Below are 25,896 nucleotides of genomic sequence, written 5' to 3'. Positions count from 1 at the left end.
TTATTTTCCACCATAATATGCAAATAAAATGAAAAAAAACCAGACAATGTGATTTTCTGGATTTTTTTTCCTCAGTTTGTCTCCCATAGTTGAGGCCTACCTATGATGTAAATTACAGACGCCTCTCATCTTTTTAAGTGGTGGAACTTGCACTATTGCTGACTGACTAAATACTTTTTTGCCCCACTGTATATATATATATATATATATATATACACACACACATATACACATATATATATATATATATATATATATATATATATATATATATATATATATAGTAGCACTAATGAATTTCCAACAGCCAAGTCAATCCTAGATAAGGACTGATGGGAATTGGAGTAGCATAAAAATTGTTGTACCCCGGGGTTTATAATACAACATAATCAACATTTCCCATCTACTACATCAGTCTAGCAAGTGATGTGGGTTGAGCATTTTCATGAATTGTACCAGAATAAAGTTTAGCCCAATAGGGATGTAAGCAATTATGAAAATGTCCTACTATCAGAGTTGGGACATCAGGGAAAGCGCGAATAAAAGTACCGTATATACTCGAGTATAAGCTGAGGCACCTAATTTGGCCACGAAAAACTGGGAAAACGTATTGACTCGAGTATAAGCCAGGTACGCAGTGTCCCTTCTTCCCTATCCTTGTATGTGTTGTAGCTATTTTCTTTCTGACCCAAAGTCAGGCATGCCAGATCACCAGTGAGGCCAAATTAGGAGGTTACGCCCTTAATTGACAAGCGCGCTTGGAGACAAAGGAGACTGCACACAGGTCGTGGGCAAATCACTTTATCTGACATAATGAAACACAAGGCAATATTTTATACCATTTACAACAAATGTAACTTTACGTAGCTCATGTAGCCCCCACCGTTTACCCAGGGTCATACCTTGTTTACCATGTACCCAGAACACGTTGTGGCTGACTACTGAGAACATGTATGATAAGAAGCATAGTTTCCTTGAAGAGGAGACTGACAGACTGCTGCATCATGAGAATAAATTCTATCAGTTAAAGGCAAAAGGCAATTAAAGGCAAACCATTAACCCTTCTATATCATATGCATGGCTCCTCATCCCTATCCTTGTATGCATGGCTCCTCATCCCTGATCTGGTATGCATTTCTCCTTATCTGCATTGTTCCTCATCCCTGTCTTGGTATGCATGGCTCTTCATACCTATCCTTGCATGCATGGATCCTCACCCCTGTCCTTGAATGCATGGCCCCCATAAGAAAAACATAAAAAAACCTACTTACCTTCCCTGCGCACCCTTGCATCATCCTGTTCCAGCTACCAGCAGCTCCTACGGCTGGCTGATCACGTGTCCCCGCTCATTAAGGTAATGAATATTCTCCTCGCTTCAGTCACCGGGGACACATGATCGCTCAGCCGCAGGAGCTGCTGGAAGTTGGAAACAGACATTGCAAGGGCGCGCTTAGAAGGCTGTGCACACTATAATAGAAATGAATATTCATTGCCAGTGCAGTGAATATTCATTTCTCTTTAGCAGCGGGCACAGTTACAGCCCCCGGCTCCTGCCTCCTGTGAACCGCTACTCTGCCGCTCCCCCTCCCCCGCCGGCTTCTGGGACAATGACTCATGTATAAGCCGAGGGGGGGTGTTTTCAGCACAAAGAAATGTGCTGAAAAACTGTTTATACACGAGTATATACGGTAAATATTTTCTTAAGATATATATATATATATATATATATATATGAGTTTTATATTATATATAGTACAAATGAATGCACATAAGCATACATATTTATCATCCATATCTATAGTGGACTTAATACAAGAAAAAGGGACCAATCCGTGATCTAAAACACTCACTCCTCTAGAATGCGTAGATTACACTGAATGATATTCATAAGCAATTTTTAAATGAATCCTGTCCTTCACCATGTGAGTTTCAGAAATACAAAAAATAGCTGAGTGAAACTTAAGTATGTAAAAACTGCACATCTCTTAGTGGCTTCCCTCATCCCCCGGACATTCCACGCCACTATATCTAGCATTGGTGCCATATTAGTATATTTGTATATGTAATATGAGGTTTTACCCTTAGTGCACAGACATGTACAAATGTATTTCTAATTCTGACATTAAATGTAGGCAGTAATGTGACCCATAAAAAAATATAAGAAAAGGGAGAAAACGAACAATAGAATAAACATTCAACAACCAACATTGCAGTCTTGACATTTCTCTCAAGTGGAGATAAGGGAGGCCAGCTAATAGCCACAGCCCACAAGGCAGAGATCAGTCTGTCTTGCATTTTATTTAACAAGGGTATTTAGGCCGGGTTCACATTAGTGTTCGGAGGCTCTGCAAAGGGCTGCGTACTTCCTCCGTAAAGCCTCGCCTACTTCCGCATACCTCTGCATGCGTCCTGCGTACCTATCTTTAACATTGGACATGCGGATGTTTCGTTTTGACGCGCCCGCCGTTCGCACAAAACGCAACTTGTTGCATTCTCGTGCGGTCGGCGGGCACGTCAAAACGACGCATCCACATGTGCAGTGTACCCAATACAGGACGCATGCAGATGTATGTGAAAGAAAGCAGGGCTTAACGTAGGAAGTACGCAGCCCTCCGCAGAGCTCCCGAACATTAATGTGAATGTAGCCTTAGAGATGTATTCTGCTTCTTGTCCACTTTGGGACAACCAAGGTATGTGTCACCATAGACATTTATGGCATCTAATCACTGTCTGTGATAATGGAGGTGCCCCAGAAATTGACTGTATGAGTGACCATGGATGTGTGTGGCTCTCTCCCTTCCACTCTGTGTAATGAGTGAACTGAACTCTGTTACATGTATTTGATTGAGACATAAACATATTTAACACAAACCTCAAATTCTCGCCTCTTTTCATAAATAGGAATAAGAAGTTTTGACACTTCAGATATGGTTTCGTATCTCTCTGCTTTCCACAAGCCATCTACACACTGCTCCAGCAACTCCACCAACACCTCCTGGTGGGATAAAAACAGAAGATAGTGAAAAATCTTAATTGGGCTATACATTAATTATGACAAGAACCATACTATTACTAATTTTTTTTTCAACTGACTTCTCTATGATTCTAGCTACACAAGAAATTAACGGAAGCAGTTTTGTGTAAATGTTGACCTGTAAATAACCTGGAGTGGTATTGGGAAAAGCTGGGATATTCTACCTATATTTTCTCTGAAATGCCAGAGCATTTCACAGAAAATATACATGGCTGCAATCCTGCATCCAATTTTCGGGGCCCCCTTGAGGCTCCACCTAGGCTCCACCCCAGCTCCGCCTTTTCAATAGCAAAAGCAGACTAGAAATCTGCTCTATCCATCCATTTATCCATATCTGTCTATCCATATCGTATCTGTACCAAAAAGAATGAAAACCGGGTAGTACACAGACTAACACTCCTTTTTTTAGCACCAGTCAGGTACACCTCATAGCTGCCCAAAAGGACGCCCAGGACAGGCATTGCTCGTCTTCAGTAACACATCAACATCAATTGATAGTTGGAATAAATCATCATCACAACCACATCTTCTTAAGGTGCAGGCTTTATTTTCAAGTGTAGGGGTGTGCAGTATGAGGTTCTGCAGCGGCTGAGGTGTGCAGTATGAGGTTCTGCCCCCCCCAGGTTTGATCCTGGCTACGCCCATGGTGTGAATGTAGCCTGAGGATCAAGGCTTTGTCTTAGCTGAGATAAGTCATAGTGTTATATATATATATATATATATACACTCACTGGCCACTTTATTAGGTACACCTGTCCAACTGTGTGTTAAGACTTAATTTCTAATCAGCCAATCACATGGCGGCAACTCAGTGCATTTAGGCATGTAGACATGGTCAAGACAATCTCCTGCAGTTCAAACCGAGCATCAGTATGGGGAAGAAAGGTGATTTGAGTGCCTTTGAACGTGGCATGATTGTTGGTGCCAGAAGGGCTGGTCTGAGAATTTCAGAAACTGCTGATCTACTGGGATTTTCACGCACAACCATCTCTAGGGTTTACAGAGAATGGTCCGAAAAAGAAAAAAAATCCAGTGAGCGGCAGTTCTGTGGCCGGAAATGCCATGTTGATGCCAGAGGTCAGAGGAGAATGGGCAGACTGGTTCGAGCTGATAGAAAGGCAACAGTGACTCAAATTGCCACCCGTTACAACCAAGGTAGGCAGAAGAGCATCTCTGAACGCACAGTGCGTCGAACTTTGAGGCAGATGGGCTACAGCAGCAGAAGACCACACTGGGTACCACTCCTCTCAGCTAAGAACAGGAAACTGAGGCTACAATTTGCACAAGCTCATCGAAATTGGACAGTAGAAGATTGCAAAAACGTTGCCTGGTCTGATGAGTCTCGATTTCTGCTGCGACATTCGGATGGTAGGGTCAGAATTTGGCGTAAACAACATGAAAGCATGGATCCATCCTGCCTTGTATCAACGGTTCAGGCTGGTGGTGGTGGTGTCATGGTGTGGGGAATTTTTTCTGGGCACTCTTTGGGCCCCTTGGTACCAATTGAGCATCGTTGCAATGCCACAGCCTACCTGAGTATTGTTGCTGACCATGTCCATCCCTTTATGACCACAATGTACCCAACATCTGATGGCTACTTTCAGCAGGATAATGCGCCATGTCATAAAGCTCGAATCATCTCAGATTGGTTTCTTGAACATGACAATGAGTTTACTGTACTCAAATGGCCTCCTCAGTCACCAGATCTCAATCCAATAGAGCATCTTTGGGATGTGGTGGAACGGGAGATTCGCATCAGGGATGTGCAGCCGACAAATCTGCGCCAACTGTGTGATGCCATCATGTCAATATGGTCCAAAATCTCTGAGGAATGCTTCCAGCACCTTGTTGAATCTCTGCCACGAAGAATTGAGGCAGTTCTGAAGGCAAAAGGGGGTCCAACCCCTTACTAGCATGGTGTACCTAATAAAGTGGCCAGTGAGTGTATATATATACACACACACACACACACACACGTATATATATATACATACTCACTCATATAAATATATATATATATATATATACACACACACACACACACTATGTATATATACAGTATATATATATATATATATATATATATACACTCACTGGCCACTTTATTAGGTACACCTGTCCAACTGTGTGTTAAGACTTAATTTCTAATCAGCCAATCACATGGCGGCAACTCAGTGCATTTAGGCATGTAGACATGGTCAAGACAATCTCCTGCAGTTCAAACCGAGCATCAGTATGGGGAAGAAAGGTGATTTGAGTGCCTTTGAACGTGGCATGATTGTTGGTGCCAGAAGGGCTGGTCTGAGAATTTCAGAAACTGCTGATCTACTGGGATTTTCACGCACAACCATCTCTAGGGTTTACAGAGAATGGTCCGAAAAAGAAAAAAAAACCAGTGAGCGGCAGTTCTGTGGCCGGAAATGCCTTGTTGATGCCAGAGGTCAGAGGAGAATGGGCAGACTGGTTCGAGCTGATAGAAAGGCAACAGTGACTCAAATTGCCACCCGTTACAACCAAGGTAGGCAGAAGAGCATCTCTGAACGCACAGTGCGTCGAACTTTGAGGCAGATGGGCTACAGCAGCAGAAGACCACACTGGGTACCACTCCTCTCAGCTAAGAACAGGAAACTGAGGCTACAATTTGCACAAGCTCATCGAAATTGGACAGTAGAAGATTGGAAAAACGTTGCCTGGTCTGATGAGTCTCGATTTCTGCTGCGACATTCGGATGGTTGGGTCAGAATTTGGCGTAAACAACATGAAAGCATGGATCCATCCTGCCTTGTATCAACGGTTCAGGCTGGTGGTGGTGGTGTCATGGTGTGGGGAATTTTTTCTTGGCACTCTTTGGGCCCCTTGGTACCAATTGAGCATCGTTGCAACGCCACAGCCTACCTGAGTATTGTTGCTGACCATGTCCATCCCTTTATGACCACAATGTACCCAACATCTGATGGCTACTTTCAGCAGGATAATGCGCCATGTCATAAAGCTCGAATCATCTCAGATTGGTTTCTTGAACATGACAATGAGTTCACTGTACTCAAATGGCCTCCTCAGTCACCAGATCTCAATCCAATAGAGCATCTTTGGGATGAGGTGGAACGGGAGATTCGCATCAGGGATGTGCAGCCGACAAATCTGCGCCAACTGTGTGATGCCATCATGTCAATATGGTCCAAAATCTCTGAGGAATGCTTCCAGCACCTTGTTGAATCTCTGCCACGAAGAATTGAGGCAGTTCTGAAGGCAAAAGGGGGTCCAACCCCTTACTAGCATGGTGTACCTAATAAAGTGGCCAGTGAGTGTATATATATATACACAGTCATGGCCAAAAGTATAGACACTACTGCAATTCTGTCAGATAATACTCAGTTTCTTCCTGAAAATGATTGCAAACACAAATTCTTTGGTATTATTATCTTCATTTAATTTGTCTTAAATGAAAAAACACAAAAAGAATTGTCCTAAAGCCAAATTGGATATAATTCCACATCAAACATAACAAAGAGGGTGGACAAAAGTATTGGCACTGTTCGAAAAATCATGTGATGCTTCTCTAATTTGTGTAATTAACAGCACCTATAACTTACTTGTGGCACCTAACAGGTGTTGGCAATAACTAAATCACACTTGCAGCCAGTTGACATGGATTAAAGTTGACTCAACCTCTGTCCTGTGTCCTTGTGTGTACCACATTGAGCATGGAGAAAAGAAAGAAGACCAAAGAACTGTCTGAGGACTTGAGAAACCAAATTGTGAGGAAGCATGAGCAATATCAAGGCTACAAGTCCATCTCCAAAGACCTGAATGTTCCTGTGTCTACCGTGCGCAGTGTCATCAAGAAGTTTAAAGCCCATGGCACTGTGGCTAACCTCTCTAGATGTGGCCAGAAAAGAAAAATTGACAAGAGATTTCAATGCAAGATTGTGCGGATGTTGGATAAAGAACCTCCACTAACATCCAAACAAGTTCAAGCTGCCCTGCAGTCCGAGGGTACAACGGTGTCAACCCGTACTATCCGTCGGCATCTGAATGAAAAGGGACTGTATGGTAGGAGACCCAGGAAGACTCCACTTCTTACCCCGAGACATAAAAAAGCCAGGCTGGAGTTTGCCAAAACTTACCTGAAAAAGCCTAAAACATTTTGGAAGAATGTTCTCTGGTCAGATGAGACAAAAGTAGAGCTTTTAGGGCAAAAGCATCAACATAGAGTTTACAGGAGAAAAAAGAGGCATTCAAAGAAAAGTACACGGTCCCTACAGTCAAACATGGCGGAGGTTCCCTGATGTTTTGGGGTTGCTTTGCTGCCTCTGGCACTGGACTGCTTGACCGTGTGCATGGCATTATGAAGTCAGAAGACTACCAACAAATTTTGCAGCATAATTTAGGGCCCAGTGTGAGAAAGCTGGGTCTACCTCAGAGGTCATGGGTCTTCCAGCAGGACAATAACCCAAAATACACTTCAAAAAGCACTAGAAAATGGTTTGAGAGAAAGCACTGGAGACTTCTAAGGTGGCCAGCAATGAGTCCAGACCTGAATCCCATAGAACACCTGTGGAGAGATCTAAAACTGGCAGTTTGGAGAAGGCACCCTTCAAATATCAGGGACCTGGAGCAGTTTGCCAAAGAAGAATGGTCTAAAATTCCAGCAGAGCATTGTAAGAAACTCATTGATGGTTACCAGAAGCAGTTGGTTGCAGTTATTTTGGCTAAAGGTTGTGCAACCAAGTATTAGGCTGAGGGTGCCAATACTTTTGTCCGGCCCATTTTTGGAGTTTTGTGTGAAATGATCAATGTTTTGCTTTTTGCTTCATTCTCTTTTGTGTTTTTTCATTTAAGACAAATTAAATGAAGATAATAATACCAAAGAATTTGTGTTTGCAATCATTTTCAGGAAGAAACTGAATATTATCTGACAGAATTGCAGGGGTGTCAATACTTTTGGCCATGACTGTATATATACATCATCAAGAGAATGCCAAGAGTGTGCAAAGCAGTAATCAAAGAACGTGGCTTCTTTGAAGAACCTAGAATATAAGACATATTTTCAGTTGTTTCACACTTTTTTGTTAATTATATAATTCCACATGTGCTAATTCATAGTTTTGATGCCTTCAGAATGAATCTACAATTTTCATAGTCATGAAATAAAAGAAAACTCTTTGAATGAGAAGGTGTGTCCAAACTTTTCGATATTACATGGTGTATTACATATTTACAATTTATTACAGTTTTTTGTGTTCTAATGCTGTATTCCAATAAATATATATTATGTTCTATCTAAATATCTTGATTATTCGATCATAAAAATGATTAAATGTCTGATGTTCACATTGTACTACAATAAATTTTTCACTTAAATATAAGCAATATGTGTGGGAGTCGGAGTCGGAGTAAGGGAAATTGAGGAGTCGGAGTCGCAGGTTTGGCTTACCGACTCCACAGCCCTGCATACAAGGATGAAATACTGCCACATTATGACCAGATCACATATTACCACCTCATAGTGACCAAATACCACCACGTACTGCGGAAAAATACCTCCACACCATGGCCAGACCACATATTACCACCATAGTGACTGAATAATACCACAAACGAATAATAAAATACTGATCATAATAGAAAAACACAATACTAATATCACCATGACATTATACACAGGAGATCTGCACTCAGTATAAAGTGTCAATGAACAGGTAATACAGTGATCACCGGTGACATTATACATAAGAGCTCTGTATATAGTTTGACATTATGCATAGGAGCTCTGAGTATAGCGTCAGTGTACAGGTAATACAATGATCACCAGTGACAATATGCACAGGAACTGTGTATATAGTGTCAGCATACAGGTAATACAGGGATCACCGGTGACAATATACACAAGAGCTCTGTATATAGTGTACAGGTAAAACAGTGATCACCAGGGATATTATACACTGGAGCTCACATATATACTCACATTACAACACACAGCCTGCACACACACTATGCGCACTGTATATATACATATACACGCACTCTTTTCTTCATCATAAAGGACAGGAAATGGAGGGGGTAATGTAGTTAGGAATCAGCAGCGCAGGGAGCCCTCTTATCAGCCCTGCACACCGCCCCCGTCCTGACTACTGAGCTACTGGAAGCATTACAGGACGGAGAGGGCTCCTGTGTGTGACTAGCAGCCATACAGGGGAAAGTGCTGTCAAGTTTCTCCCCTCCCTTCAGGAATATTACTCTAGTCTTCTTTCCCCAGTACCGTGTATCAACCTCCCTTCAGTAGCTTTTCCCATGTCATCAGTAGCTTGTCCCATTACCCCTCTCCTCAGTACTGTCTCATTCCCCTACATACCAGGCTCTGCCCACCGCTTCCCTTTCTTGATCATTGCCATGGACTCTATGCACCACTCTGAACACACAGGGAAACCTCTCGTCACTGGAGCCGAAGAGCAGGTCCACAAAGCAGTGAGAAGCAGCTCACAGCCAATCACAGACACGCACCATGCAGGGCTGTGTTTATACATCCTGCATGTGCGTGCAGCTGTGTTAGCAAATAAAGATGACTAACGCTGACTGAAGCAAAACAGGATGGTCAGGACTGGGTCAGACACTCTGCTACCGTGTCTCAGGCAGTGCGGGCCCCTCCTCCTTTTTTACTGCTCATTGGGCCCCTTACACCAGTAAGAGTAGTAATGCCCTGATGGCGGCCCTGCCTGTAATTTGGGCATCATGAAATGGGTGAAAGTTTCCATTTAAATCACACAAGTTCCACTCAAACCCATTTTTATCCATATGTGATCATTTGTGACCTCAGCAAGAAGTAGATTTGCGGTTTAAGTTATGGCAGGTTCAGATTCTGACTTTTAAGGCTAAGTTCACACGTTGCAGAACTCCAGCGGAAGTTACCGCGAGAATTCCGGAATTCCATTCCGCAGGAAAATCGCATTCTAAAATCCCGCAATTTTCCCGCAGAAAAACTAGCGATTTGCAAGCGTAATTAGCTTGCAGAATGCTAGCGTTTTCCAAGCGATCTGTAGCATCGCTAGGAAAACCGATTGACAGGTTGGTCACACTCGTCAAACATAGTGTTTGACGAGTGCGACCAACGTTTTACTATTGAGGCTGCCTATGCAGCATCAATAGTAAAAGATCTAATGTTAAAAATAATTAAAAAAATAATAAATCTGGTTATATTCACCTTCCGACGTCCCGCGCAGCATCCCCAGGCCTCCACGATGCTCCGACAGGTCCCGTTCCCAGTGATGCATTGCGGCCATGACCTTTGATGACGTCGCGGTCTCGCGAGATCGCTACAGCATCGCGAGACGCGATGTCACCAAAGGTCATCGCAATGCATTACTGGGAACGGGAGCTGCCGCGTGTATCGCTGCGCGGGACGCCGGAAGGTGAATACAACCCGATTTTTTTATTTTAATTCTATTTTTTACAGGGATATGTTATCCAGAGCCCGGAGGACAGTCTCTCTCCTCCGGACCGTGGGTACCATCCGCAAATGTTCTTCTTACTGTTCGCATGGTGGGCACAGCCACATGCGGAAAGTACGGTAAGCAGAACAATGCAATCCTATGGGTGCAGAATCGCCGCGATTCCGCAAATTAATGAGCATGCTGCGGATTAGCACAGCATTGCGGAATCCCATAGGATTGCATGGGATGCTGTTTTTTCGCATTTTCGTGGCTAAATCGCGCTGTAAAAACCGCTGCGAAAGCGCGAAAAAAACGCTATGTTTGAACGCAGCCTCAATCTGTTACGAGGCCCATTCCTTCTCCCTTCCTCTACTTTACCTCTATTTTAAAAACAAATTTGGCTAGAGCAAAGTATAATATTAAAAAATCACAAATATTTGAGCAAAACAGAAGCTTTAGTCGCTTAATAAATATCCATAACAGCATTTGATGTCTGCTTGTTGCAATTCCTTGCTCTCAAGTCTACAAGAACAGTAAGGCCAGGGTCACACTAAGCGACGCAAAATACGGTCTGTATTTTACATGCGTAATACGGAGAAATGTCCCCTAAATAGTGCTCCGTATGTCATCCGTAATCAAGGTGTGGTCGCGTATTTTGCGCATGTAAGCATCCGTATGCCGAGATTTTCTCGCAGGCTTGCAAAATGGACATTTAACAGTTTTGAGGCCTGCTAACTATTTAATTAATTAGCCTGCACCCTATTTATTGGCTCTGGATCAGGTGGCTGCCTCCATTCTGTCCATTTGTGACTTTGCCTTGACTAGGTGTGTTGGTGTTGTATGTGCAATATGGCAGACAACTGAAGAGGTTCTCTTCAACTGGCTTTTGTCACGCCACTTTGGTCACCCATACCCAGTGATAGTGGATCCGCGGAGGCGGAGACGCATGTGGGTCCATCCACTTTTGAGGCAGCGGCGTCATTTTCACCGCCTCTATTCTTCTCTAAACCACAACCAAAAAAGAAAAAAAAAACGATCATCAAGTCCAGAATCATCAAATACATAAATATTTTATTGGATTAATTACAAATACGGTAGCCAGTATAGGGTGGTACACACCAAAGTGCTATGTGCAGTTAACAGACAAACAAACGGGACGCAGGTGTGCTGTCTTAACCCCTTCACCCCCAAGGGTGGTTTGCACGCTCATGACTGGGCCAATTTTTACAATTCTGACCACTGTACCTTTATGAGGTCATAACTCTGGAACGCTTGCATGGATCCCGGTGATTCTGACAATGTTTTCTCAATACATATTGTACTTCATGTTAGTGGTAAAATTTCATTCAAATAACTTGCGTTTATTTGTGAGAAAAACGGAAATTTGGCGAAAATTTTGAAAATTTCGCAATTTTCCAACTTTGAATTTTTATGCCCTTAAATCACAGAGATACGGCACAAAAAAAACTTGATAACTAACATTTCCCACATGTTTACTTTACATCAGCACAATTTTGGAACCAACAATTTTTTTTCTTAGGAAATTATAAGGGTTAAAAGTTGACCAGCGATTTCTCATTTTTACAACACCATTTTATTTTTAGGACCACATCACATTTGAAGCCACTTTGAGGGGTCTATATGATAGAAAATACCCAAAAGTGACACCATTTTAAAAACTGCACCCCTTAAGGTGCTCAAAACCACATTCAAGAAGTTTACTAACCCTTTAGGTGCGTCACACGAATGTTTTTGAATATTTAAAAAAAATGAACATCTAACTTTTTTTCACAAAAAAAAACTTCAGGTTCAATTTTTTTTATTTTACCAAGGGTAACAGGAGAAATTGGACTGCAAATGTTATTGTGCAATTTGTCCTGAGTACGCTGATACCTGATATGTGGGGGGGAACGACTGTTTCGGCGCATGGCAGAGTTCAGAATGGAAGGAGCGCTGTTTGACTTTTTCAATGCAAAATTGGCTGGAATTCAGATCGGACGCCATGTCACGTTTGGAGAGTCCCTGATATACCTAAACAGTGGAAACCCCCTACAAGTGACCCCATTTTGGAAACTAGACCCCCCAAGGAACTTATCTAGATATGTGGTGAGAACTTTGAACCCACAAGGGCTTTACAGAAGTTTATAACGTACAGCGGTACAATTAAAAAATCATATTTTTTCCACAAAAATGATCTTTTCACCCTCAATTCTTATGTTTCCAAGGGTAACAGGACCCTAAAAGTTATTGTGCAATTTGTCCTGAGTACGCTGATACCCCACATGTGGGGGTAAACCACTATTTGGGCGCATGGCAGAGCTCGGAAGGGAAGCAGCACCATTTGACGTTTTTGGCTGGAATTGAGATCGGACACCATGTCGCGATTGGAAAACCCCTGATGTACCTAAACAGTGGAAACCCCCCCACAAATGACACCATTTTGTAAACTAGACCCCCCAAGGAACTTATCTAGATGTGTGGTGAGCACTTTGAACCCCCCAGTGCTTCACAGAAGTTTATAACGCCCGGGCGTGAAAATAAAAAATTCGTATTTTTTCCACAAACATGATCTTTTAGTCACAATTTTTTTATTTTCCCAAGGGTACCAGGAGAAATTGGACCCCAAAAGTTGTTGTCCAATTTGTCCTGAGTATGCTGATACCCCATATGTGGGAGAAAACTACTGTATGGGCACACGTCGGGGCTCGGAAGGGAAGTAGTGACGTTTTGGAATGCAGACTTTGATGGAATGGTCTGCGGGTGTCATGTTGCCTTTGGAGAGCCCCTAATGTACCTAAACAGTGGAAACCCCCCACAAATGACCCCATTTTGAAAACTAGACCCCCTAAGGAACTTATCTAGATGTGTGGTGAGCACTTTGAACCCCCAAGGGCTTCACAGAAGTTTATAATGCCCGGGCATGAAAATAAAAAAATCGTATTTTTTCCACAAACATGATCAATTAGTCCCCAATTTTTTCATTTTCCCAAGGGTAACAGGAGAAATTGGACCGCAAAAGTTGTTGTCCAATTTGTCATGAGTACGCTGACACCCCATATGTGGGAGAAAACTACTGTATGGACACACGTTGGGGCTCGGAAGGGAAGCAGTGACGTTTTGGAATGCAGACTTTGATGGAATGGTCTGCGGGTGTCATGTGCGTTTGGAGAGCCCCTGATGTACCTAAACTATTGAAACTCCCCAAAAGTGACCCCATTTTGGACACTAGACCCCCCACGGAACTTATCTAGATGTGTGGTGAGCACTTTGAACCCCCAAGTGCTTCACAGAAGTTTATAACGCTCGGACGTGAAAATAAAAAAATCATTTTTTTTCCGCAAAAATGATATTTTTGCCCCCAATTTTTTATTTTCCTAAGGGTAACAGGAGAAATTGGACCCCAAAAATTGTTTTTCAATTTGTCCTGAGTAGGCTGATACCCTACATGTGGGGGTAAAACACTGTTTGGGCGCATGGCAGAGCTTGGAAGGGAAGGAGCACCATTTGACTTTTTCAACTCAGAATTGGCTGGAATTGAGATCAGACGCCATGTTGCATTTGGAGAGCCCCTGATGTGCCCAAACAGTGGAAACCCCCAATTCTAACTCCAACCCGAACCCCAACACACCCCTAACCCTAATCTCAGCCCTAACCCTAACCCTAGCCCTAACTCTAATGGAAAAATGGAAATACATTTTTTTAAATTTATTATTTTTCCCTAACTAATGGGGTGATAACGGGGGGTTTGATTTTCTATTTATGGCGGGTTTTTATATTTGGCAGATGTCGCACGCTAAAAGACGCTTTTTATTGTAAAAATAGTTTTTGCATCACCACATATTGAGAGCTATAATTTTTCCGTATCTTGACCCACCGAGTCATGTGAGGTCTTATTTTTTGCGGGACGAGTTGACGTTTTTATTGGTACCATTTTCGGGCACGTGACATTTTTTGATCGCTTTTTATTCTGATTTTTGGGACGCAGAATGATCAAAAACCAGAGTTTCATGAATTTCTTTTGGGGGGGTGCGTTTACACCATTCCGCGTACGGTAAAATTGATAAAGCGGTTTTATTCTTCGGGTCAGTACGGTTACAGCGATACCTCAATTATGTCTTTTTTTATGATTTGGCGCTTTTATGCAATGAAAACTATTTTATATAAAAAATAACTTATTTTTTCGCTGATGATGCTGTGTGGCGGCTCGTTTTTTGCGGGACAAGATGACGTTTTCAGCGGTACCATGGCATATGCGTCTTTTTGATCGCGTTATTACACTTTTTGTTTGGCAGTATGATAATAAATCATTATTTTTTGCTTCGTTTTTTATTTTTATTTTTTAAGGGGTTCGCTAAAGGGGTTAACTAATGGGACAGTTTTATAGGGCGGATCGTTACGGACGCGGCAATACCTAATATGTGTACTTTTATTGTTTGGTTTTTTTTATTTCCAAAAAATGGATTTATTTGGGGGAATATTTTTTTTTTTTTCTAATTTATTTGGCGATTTTTTAAAAATTATTTTAACACTTTTTTTAATTTTTTTTTAACTTTATTAAATAGTCCCAGGTGGGACATCACTGTCCTGTGACAGATCGCTGATCTGTCACATCAAAGATCACTGTGACAGATCAGCGATCTGTCACAGGCAGTGCAGAAGGCTTCCTCATGCCTGCGCTTTGCAGGCACTGAGGAAGCCAGCTTCCTGCAGGCCCCCCGAAGGCCCCCGTCGCCATCTTGGATTCGGGGGCCTGCAGGAAAGGAGCCCCCCGCAGCAGCGCTGCACATTGCGCTGCCGTGGGGGGCTCAGGGAAGCACGGAGGGAGCCCCCTCCCTGCCGATGCTTCCCTTTAACCCCCGGTACACCGCGATCATGTTTGATCGCGGTGTGCAAAGGGTTAACGTGTCGGGGCGGTCCATGACTGCCCCTGACACATTGTGCCGGGTGTCAGCTGTGATAATCAGCTGACACCCGGCCGCGATCAGCGGCGCTCACCACGTGGGCGCCGCTGATCGCGGTAGACGTACTATCCCGTCCATGGGCATAGGGGCCCGGGTCCCATGGACGGGATAGTACGTCGGATGTCAGGAAGGGGTTAAATAGAAAAGAAAATATCCCTTTTCTATATAGAAAGTGGCTAAACACCACTTAAATTAGTAAAATATATAATAGACATTCCCTCAGATATTTTTGCATGAAAAAGATTAATTATACCGCCCAAGCGGCAATTATTAAAGCATATTATCAATATAGTATCAACAGAGATAAAGCCCTGTAACTCACAGTACATACCGAGTTCAAATCGCCAGGCCACGAGGGAGGTAGCGGCAAAGTGGGAATGAAGACAGCGACCACCACTAATTTAAGTGGTGTTTAGCCACTTTCTATATAGAAAAAGGATATTTTCTTTTCTATTTAAGACACCTGCATCCCATTTGTTTGTTTGTCTGTTAACTGCACATAGCACTTTGGTGTGTACCATCCTATACTGGCTACCATATTTGTAATTAATCCAATAAAATATTTATACATTTGATGATTCTGGACTTGATGATCGTTTTTTTTTTCTTTTTTGGTTGTGGTTTATATGCATTATTGCGATCAGTCCTTATTTTTGTCCATTATTTGGGGTATCAATATGTGATTTCATGTGATATAATACTTTATTTCTTTTATGAAGAATGATACCCATATGCTTGCTGAGTTTGTCTCTCTATTCTTCTCTGCAGGGTCATCCGGAAAAATGTTACCAATACTGTCGCATGAGCCTTGCAACATTTGATCTACTCTTGGAGACACTGCGCTCTGGCATCACCTTTCAGAACACAAGGATGCGCAAAGCTATATCTGCAAAGGAGCGACTTCTCCTCACATTGCGGTATATACTACACAACCACATTCTCTATGTTCATGATGTGTTGCCCAATGTATTCTTTGTTTTGGTTTAGAGAATAATTTTATTGCCCTCATCTTAGTCCACATATATTTAAACTTGCATACCAAAATGTTATGTGTAATATGTACTGAATATCACGTAGTCATTATGCTAGAAAATATATGTGTGTTAGTACATATGAAACAAAAAAAAGTTTGGTATGTATGTAGCTGGTATTCTTATAATTTTTCCCTTGTAAAATGTTCCATTTCTGTTGTTCTTCAGCTTCCTGTCCACTGGCCTGTCTTATGCCGCCCTCCACCATGAGTTTCTCATTGGAAGATCTACCATTTCTGGCATAGTCAGGTCAACATGTAGTCAAATATGGTCAAGACTCCATCAACTCGTCATGCCCGAGCCCAGGATGGAAGACTGGTTGAGGATAACAAGGGACTTTGAGGAGGAATGCCAGTTTCCTAATTCTATTGGGGCCCTTGATGGGAAATATATCCGGGTGATTAAGCCGCCAAACTCTGGCTCACAATTCTTCAATTATACACAATACTTTTCTGTTGTATTGTCGGCTCTGGCCGACCCACAATACAAGTTTATAATTGTCGACATTGGGGCCTATGGAAGGACGGGAGACTCTCGAGTCTTCAATACTTCCATTATGGGTCGGCGGCTACGCACCAACCAGTGGGATCTACCCCCACCATGCCAGCTACCAGGCTCCACTCAAGAATCAGTCTCTTATGTCCTTGTGGCAGATGAGGCGTTTCAGTTAACGCGCAATGTCATGAGGCCATTTCTCCGGCGCAACCTGGACCACCGGTGCAGAATTTTTAACTTGCGCCTATCACGTGCTCGGCGACTGGTGGAGTGTTCCTTTGGCATTCTTTGTGCCAAATGGCGGGTCCTACAGTCTGCCATTCAGCTGAGTGAACAAAATGTGAATGAAGTTATCAAAGCATGTGTCGTTCTTCATAACTTCACCAGGATACATGATTGTTCCTCCTCTGCTGGTGTTGTGCGTGGGTCGGACAATGTGCGTAGGACGAGACCACCCATCAACCCTCAATGTAGACCACTCTCTGGGCTCAAAGTGCGTGATATTTTCACAAATTATTTTACGTCACCTGAGGGGGAAACTTCTTGGCAAGAGCATGCTGTGTCTATGTTATAATTTTTTTGTTTATGTCTGTGTAAATATATATATTTAAACCCCTAAGGGTACGTGCACACGCTGCGGAATCCGCTGCGGATTAATCCGCACGGATTTTGCAAAAACCGCAGATAATCCGCAGGTCCAAAGACCTGCGGATTATCTGCGGTTTTGCCTGCGGTTTGGTCCTGCGGATTCACTATCTCCAAAATGGTGGAGATAAGAACCCGCAGCGGTTTCCGCAGAAAGAATTGACATGCAATTCTTTCTGCGGATTCAAAACCGCAGCAAATCCGCGCGGATTTTTCCGCAGCGTCGGCACTGCGGTTTTTTATTCCCATTCATTTGAATGGTACTGTACACCGCAGCTAAAACTGCTGCGGGTCCGCAGCGGCCAAAAACGCTGCGGAAACGCAGCGGAATCCGCAGCGTGTGCACGCAGCCTTATGATTCTCTGACTGTTTAATTGCCTTGGTAAGCGTATGTTAGTATACTGACACCTTTTTTATAATTGAGACAGAGACGTAAAATGTAATAGACAAATGTTTACTTTTGCCTTTTTTTTTTTTTTTTTTAAACATATTATTGCCATATGATAAATGTGGCAATGGCCCAAAGTGGCCTTTTTGCAGATGTGAAAATTTAGAAACAAAACATTTTCATAAAAACAAAAATACAACAAAACCATTATGCAAGACCAAAATGGCTACATTACAAATTTTGGTAGGTCGGGGGAGGAGAAGCCGGAAGACCAGCCTGTGTTTGCTGCTGGCTACTTTGGCCAACTTGGCCATCGCCCTGTGTGGGGGCATACTGTTGCCCATGATGTGGGTAGTGTACTGCCTCCTGGGATTGTTGTGGGTACTGGGCTGACTGAAAATGTAGAGGGGCCTCTTGTTGGGGCTGGTAGGCCCGTGGCTCATACCCATCAAAATAGCCATGTCATCCCCAAACAGGTTGGGACCAGCCTCCAACACTGGGTGGGAACAAGTGGCCATATTGGTGAGGTTGGCTAGAGGCAAACATATGTGGCTGCTGTGGGAAAGGTTGGGTAGGGGGAGGAAGGGGGTGAGGTGTTGGCCCACGTATTTGAGGATCCTCAGAGCCTGCTTGAGCAAGCATGTGTGTGGGGTGTCTAAGGCACATCAGATTCCTTGGGGAAAGCTGCCACCTCTCCAGATATTCAAATAACTCATATGGGGTATTGGGGTGTGTGCTTGCATCAAGCAGGATCTGAAAACATCCTCAAATACGTAGCCTCACCTCATGGGAAAGGGCCAGAAGATAGCGGGCCAGGCTGCGTGAGTACGCCTCCTCGCCATCATCATTATTGACTCTAGCCAGATAGTTCAGTACCAATGTGTCAACATTGGTACGGGTATCTTGGGCAGGGATCTGGCGCCTTCTTCCTCGCCGGGATGGTCCAGCAGGCTGTGGGGAGCCCTGGATCTGGGCAGTTGGGCTGGTGCTGATGTTGCCCTGCTCCTCCTGTATGGCGGATGGTGCTGCAGCAGACGGTCCTGCTTGTGGATGTAGTCCTGGTGGTGGGGTTTGTGGTGCAGGCACTGGGTTTTCCAGAGAGGACTCTTCACCCATGCTTCTTGTAGGGGGAGAAGATGGGCCAGCCACCTCTTCTCCTCCAGCCACAGGATCAATTATGGCCTCTATATCTGAGCCAGTTTCTCTCTCCGTAAGGTTGGACTGAGTTCTGTTATGAAATCGAACAGAGCCAAAATTCTAAACATTAGTTTTGTCCCTGTAAAGTATCTGTGTAATGTGGTGTGAGGTATCTACTTACAGCCTCAGATCCAGAATTGGAGCGAGGAAGGAGAGGCGATCATAATAAATATATTTTCGCTTTGTGTGGCCCGCATCACCACTCCTGGCCCGCTGCTGACCTTCCCACCTGTATTGGTCGCGGATGCTGCGCCAGCATCTCATCACATCTTCCACTGCAATGTGACAGGAAATATTCTAAATTGCACATATTTGCTTGCTAAAATTTGCTACAAGTAGCCTAGGCATGTGGCCTTCTAGGGTGTGCTTTCTACCCAGGGTGGCATATATAATTGGGGCATCTAGGCCAGATACACAGGGTCACAATAGTTCAGGGGTCAAGTAACTACACTTAATAACTTGGTTGGCTAGGAGGATGAGGAGCTTGAGGCCTGGGCGAAATTATGTCAGTGTAAAACAATGGATCACATAAAAATCTACACGCCTCATGAGGCAAAAAGGCCAAGCACAGGAAGGGGGGGGCTGATTCTAAATGCCTTTTTTGATGTGAGGTAATTTTAAACAATTTTTGGGTTGTACTTACTCATTTGCTGCTGCTCCTCACGTGGCCGATCACCAAAATCGTGGAACATCTAGCGACATATGTGCCTCCATGACGCTTCCTTTTTTGCCCAGTTGGCATAATGGGCATCACGTTGGTCCCAGATTTCCGGGCGCTCCTGCACTAGTACAATCAGCATCTCCACATTGAGGAAGTATGGTGCCATGACGCTGCAGGACTCCGTGGAGGCGTACTTCCTGGATGCTTGGAGCGCTTTTTGAGCTAATTAGCATGTCTAAGCTTCCTGATGATGGATTGGCCATTTCCTGTCACCTGCCAAAAGACCTGCATATTTCTCACAAGTCACAGGTGTGGTCCGAGTGTAATGCGTATTTTTTGCGCACCCATAGACTTGCATTGGCGTACTACGGGCGTAGTACGCTGACAATCACAGCATGCTGCGATTGGCAAGGACCGTAGAATACGGACGAGAAATATACGGCTGATGGGAGCTGCCCCATAGAGAATCATTTGTCCGTGTGTAAAGCGTGGTTTTAACGCCTCTCACTCATCCGTATTTCACTCTAGTGTGACCCCGGCCTTAGTAATGAAATTTGCAGACCGATTGCTGGGACACTAATGCCATGGAGAATGGACCTTTCACAGTTAGAATAGTTTTTGTGTTTAGATTATGCTGAAACTATTTTCTTTCACAAGTCTGATTTTAATGTCTGTTTTTAATGTATAGAAAATTTACCCATTATAGTTAATGGTGCCGTTTTGCTGATCGGTTGTCCAAAAAAGAAAACAAAAACAAAACATGTCCAATTATGATCAAAGTCATGACGCAAATTATACTCTTTAATTCTATAGGCCCGATTCATCCTTTAAAATGCCGCCTTTTTCTTCAACTACTAAGAGAGGAACATGAAAGTGCATACACAATGACATTTTGCGCATTCTCACCTCTATTTCCTGTTAGCATTGTCCACTCATTGCTTTGTGATTCTATTGCACATAGTGGCGAGTGGCCACTGCAGATAGGACTTACACTATGTTTACTGTTGACTGCTGCACTGTCAGTATGCGTAGAGCTGGGGATTTAGAATAAGCAACGCTCCAAAGTGAGTGCTGTCAACCATCATAAGGTGAGGAGTGGAGGAGGGTAATTTAAGGTTTGGAGCTGTGCACCGAGAACTTGGCCATGCCAACGGTGCACCAAAGCCACCCCCCTCCCTCCCCGCGTTTACATATGTAATAAAACTTTTTCTACACAACAAATTTACTAAAATCTAAAGTACAAGTGTGATTTTAATAGGGACTGTCAATTATGTGAAACTCTAATAGTTCAATTTCAGTTTGGGGACTGACAGACTTAAGAAACCTTCACAGGTTTTGAACATTTTTGCATTTGAGAAAATGGATGAAACACTGATGGTAAAAACTGACACATGGACCAAACACTGATAAAGATCTAATCAAGAATGCTGCTTAACATTTGCATTTTAAAAATGAACCTGAAACCAACCTAATGGTGATTGCCTGCATATACAGTACTGTGCAAAAGTTTCAGGCAGGTGTGTAATAATTGCTGCTAAGTAAGAATGCTTTCAAAATAGAAGTAATAATAGTTTCTATTTATCAATTTCAAAACACAAAGTGAATGAACAAAAAAGAGAAATGTAAATAAAATCAATATTTGGTGTGACCTTGCTTTGTCTCCAAAACAGCATAAAAGTATCAATTCTCCTAGGTACACTTGCACACAGTTTTTGAAGGAAATGGGCAGGGAGGTTGTTCCAAATATCTTGGAGAGCAAGCCACAGACCTTCTGTGGATGTAGGCTTGTGCAAATCCTTCTGTCTCGTATGGCCCCTTTAGAGTCCTAATCTCAACATCATTGAGCCTGTCTGGGATTAAGGGAAGAGACAGTAGGATTTACACAAGCAACATCCACAGAAGATCTGTGGTTACTTCTCAAAGATGTTTGAAACAACTCTCTGCCGAGTTCCTTCAAAAACTGCATGTGAGCATTGATGCTCTTTTGAAGGCGAAGGGTCATATATTAATTATATATTAATTTGATTTAGATTTCTCTTTTGTTTATTCAATTTGTATTTTGTTAATTGAGAAAATAAACTGTTAACATTTCTATTTTTGGACTCATCACTAATTTGAAGCATATTTCCCACCCAAGCCGAAAATGTATACACAGCACTATATATGACTACAATCCTTGTAAAGATTCCAAGTTCGGTACTATACCTTCTAATACCCCAATGGAGTAAACAGATCCAATCTGAACAGGTGGTGCTGAGTATCCAAGAATTGCCAGAACAAATAACCATATAGTTTTTCATTAAAGTCCAGAAAACACATACGACACTTACCAGGTAATTTTCATATTACTTGTATTCCATAATAAAAGATTCCATGATCATTGGGGCAATAGACTTGGAGCTCCTTCTCACAATGTTAGAATGATCATGGATTTTTTTTTTATTATGGAATAAAAGTAATATGAAAATTACCTGGTGAGTGCTGTATGAATTTCTTGGACTTGATTTAAAAACTATATATGGCTACCTTCTGCTGGAGATATGATAAGTGGTGTATAATTTTCGGTCCTCAGTTGTAGGCTACGTGATGCTAATTCTCCAGGGAAAAAAATGTTTGTATGTTTCTCTGACTATGAGTAGTCAAAGAGTTTGTATTTGTATAATCAAATAAAAGATAACATACTAAACCACAATAAACATAATTTCACTCTAGCACTTTAAACTGTATACAGACTCTGCCAAATGTAGTCCATGTCCTTGTAGGAGCTGTACTCTTATGAGAATACACTGCATCCTTGGGCTGACCTAAGAAACCTGTAGATAGTCACACACACGCTGGTTGGTGCAAAATGCAAATAGACCAAGTTCTGACGATTCTCATTCGAAAAATCTAAGAGAATAGTGGATGCTGCAATTGATTTACATGTACAGTGTCCATTTTAGGACATGATCACATATCAAAGTCAAACATCAGAAATACTCTGATACCGGACTCTGTATACATGGACACTCAGAAAAAAAAAACCTATAAGCTCATCTAAACAGCCATATTAAATAACATTGTTCCACATGCTATCCAATATTAACACAGTCAGCAGCCCAACGTAAGACTTGCTCATGTGAGAAAGAATTTCTACAGATACTCATTAGGTTAAAGTTGACATCGCCAGCCAGACATTTGGCCTGTCTGGAAATCACTCATGTGCTACTAGTTTTTCATGAATGCAAAATCATTCATAGATGTTTAAATAAGACCACATGAAGTCCATGTCCCCTAATAGAACATATAAACAGGAGTCCTCTTCATAAAACGACTTTCTAATGCAGGGTTTCCATAAAACACCGCTTCTATGACCAAGATGTGACTAAACAACCTCTTTGTGGAAATAATCTTTAATGTCATTATTTTTCACAATCAATGTTAATATACAGCCTGTATATTTCTTTCTTGGACCTTTGTTTCTTTTTTCATCTATATCTGCCCCTCTGTGCCTACAGCGGCACATAGCTGAATTGGGCAGTCCCATTCTTACAGCGCTATAACTTTATTTCTCAGTAGCATTCACAACATGTTCCAGTTTAACCTACTGGTCAAAAATACTTATGTACTTTGAATGTAGCAACTCAAAAAATCATAAAGAAAAAAGAGAACCAAAAGTCTATGCTGCCATTATAAAAGTGATACATTTTATTGAAAATACTTGTACATTAAAAAAAAGAAAATGGCCACACTTGCTAAATCAGTGAGACGATCCTAGAACTAGACTGGAAATACTGCTGAGGAAGCCAGATATACGAAACGCATGTTGGGAATCTGGCTGGTGTGTTTCCTGGATACAACTAATAGGTACTTACCCTTTAGGGTGTGTGCACATGCTGCGGATTGCTCTGCAGAATTTTCCACGCGGATTTGAGAAAAACCGCAGGTAAATCCGCAGGTCAAAAGACCTGCAGTTTATCTGCAGTTTTTGTGCGGTTTAGCCTGCGGTTTGCCACCTGTCATGGAGCAGGTGGTAAACCGCTGCAGAATCCGCACAAATTATTGACATGCTGTGGTTTTGAAACCGCAGCAAATCTGCACAGTGTGCACTGCGGATTTCATTTTCCATAGGCTAAAAGGGTACTGTACAATGCAGCAGAAACTGCTGTGGACCCGCAGGACTAAAACCGCTGTGGATCTGCAGCAGAATCCGCAGCGTGTGCACACACCCTTATTATTTCTAAATGGAGTCTCTATATTTACCTGTATAACTACTAATAATGAGATTTTCAGAAAGTATCTTTACTATGTAATAGGCATAGAACCTCCGATATTTGGATAAGCAATATCGCTTTATAATATGTTGATATAGCCTTAATACATGATTGTTGTATATGTGAGATACTATTTTGTTCTTGTGTGACGTGCACCTACGTGAAATATATGTGTAGTTATTTGGATACTGATATATATATACATATATATATTACACCATTCTTTTTTTGGCTGTTTCAAGCAGTATTTCTGCATTTCTGGTCTATTTCTAGGATCTTCCCACTGAGTTAGCAAGTGCGCCTACTTGCCTTTTTTATGTATTTTCAATCTAATCCTCTACTTTTCAATAAAATGGTTCTGTTTTTTCTTTATTTCCCAGTAGCACCCTGCTTCTCCTAAGTACTGCAGACCCTCCCTCTATCCTGTGTGCACCCTGCCTGACCAATGTTATCTTATGCCATCTTTATCATTATAGCTGCTTTGCGGTTTTACATCATTATCTAGTTTCTAACAGAGCTCAACTCTGCTGCACTCATCCTCAACGGAGTTTGGCAGTGCAGAGCTGAGCTGTGTTTGTTGCCTGTTTCTGAGTGATCAGTGATGTAAAACTGTAAATGCTGCTCCGTTGATGCATGTAATAGCTATATTTTATACATTGCTAATTTTTATAGCTCTTCTCGCTGATAAAAAAAAAAGAAAAGGTAGGCAAGAGTGGCAAATTGAAGAGGGTTAAAGCAGCCTTTCATCGTGGCAATGAAATGTTAATATACATTTTTCATATATAGTTATCCTATCTGATGTGCACTGTTTTGCTTTCAATGCCTCCTCTGATAGGACTTGCATACTGGTCTTACTGCATCTCAATGACAACCACAGTGGCATGAGGAACACAGCAGTAAGTCTAAACAATGCCTTCCCTGTGCTGTGGAGATATCAGATTTAATGCTGCTGCCTATATAACTTCAGAGGCCAACTTTGAGTGAAGAGGACCAAAATCCTGGTCCCATCAGACGAGGCAGTGGGGCAAAAGGCTTCCCTCTCCTTCTCTTTTACGTATGGGTCATGAGTCCAATCGTCTTCCTAATTACCTACTTTAAATTTTACACTCTATCAAGTGGTTTTGATGCAAGTTTCCATGCAAGCTTTTGAAACATTTCACTGGTAAGCATATTTTTAACTTATTTTTCTGGCTATCTAACTTACTTCCTTTAAGACTGTAGTTGGGGTTTTTCCTTCTCAGTTTAAAACCACATACCATTACGTAAGTTGTCTGCAGACATTTCCCTCATTAAAAAAGGTCATATAGTGCATAGAAGAAACTTGTAACAAGAAGGTTCACCGTCCAGAGTTTTTTTTTTTACTTTACAGTAATTCCAATTTAATTTATAGATATGCTGTATAAATGTTCACTGGAAAAATTAGCTATAGGTACAAATTAGGTGATCTGCGTAAAGTATTAATATTAGGGGGTATTTTGATAGTATCCTGAAGTGTTTAAAAAAAAACCGAAAATTACTTACCGGTAATAGGATTTTACGGAATCCACGTCAGCACCCTACTGAGAGAGAGCGGATCTGCCCACCAGGACAGGGAACCTACAGGTTAAAAGGGGGAGGTCCCTCTCGCCTCCTCAGTTGTGTTTCAGAGTATGAGAGGAACCGCCAGCCGGATTAGTACACAATAATCATCATATTTACATCACAAAATACCATCACCTCTAAAGAGTGAGAAAATTATAATACACTTCCCTTCAGAGTGCAGGAAGCCAAGTGAATAATTATGGGAGGAATGTGTGGGTGC

At 42.2% G+C, this 25,896-nt stretch overlaps 1 protein-coding gene across 4 annotated transcripts in view; it reads right to left on the bottom strand.

Annotated features, from left to right (window-relative positions):
• Positions 1-25,896, bottom strand: part of DOCK11 (dedicator of cytokinesis 11) — a 481,846-nt gene that overhangs the window by 97,199 nt on the left and 358,751 nt on the right. For all 4 annotated transcript variants that reach the window (XM_073543480.1, XM_073543481.1, XM_073543483.1 and 1 more), the window contains one exon: positions 2,873-2,995. In XM_073543480.1, the coding sequence (XP_073399581.1) occupies positions 2,873-2,995 (123 nt within the window). The remainder of the gene's footprint in view (positions 1-2,872; positions 2,996-25,896) is intronic.

The sequence above is a fragment of the Dendrobates tinctorius genome, unplaced genomic scaffold (genome assembly GCF_039654945.1).
Source record: "Dendrobates tinctorius isolate UK_male_01 unplaced genomic scaffold, ASM3965494v1 ptg000133l, whole genome shotgun sequence".
NCBI classification, from domain to species: domain Eukaryota; kingdom Metazoa; phylum Chordata; class Amphibia; order Anura; family Dendrobatidae; genus Dendrobates; species Dendrobates tinctorius.
Note: the sequence above shows the minus strand (reverse complement) of the source record. Positions and strands in the feature narration are given on the sequence as shown.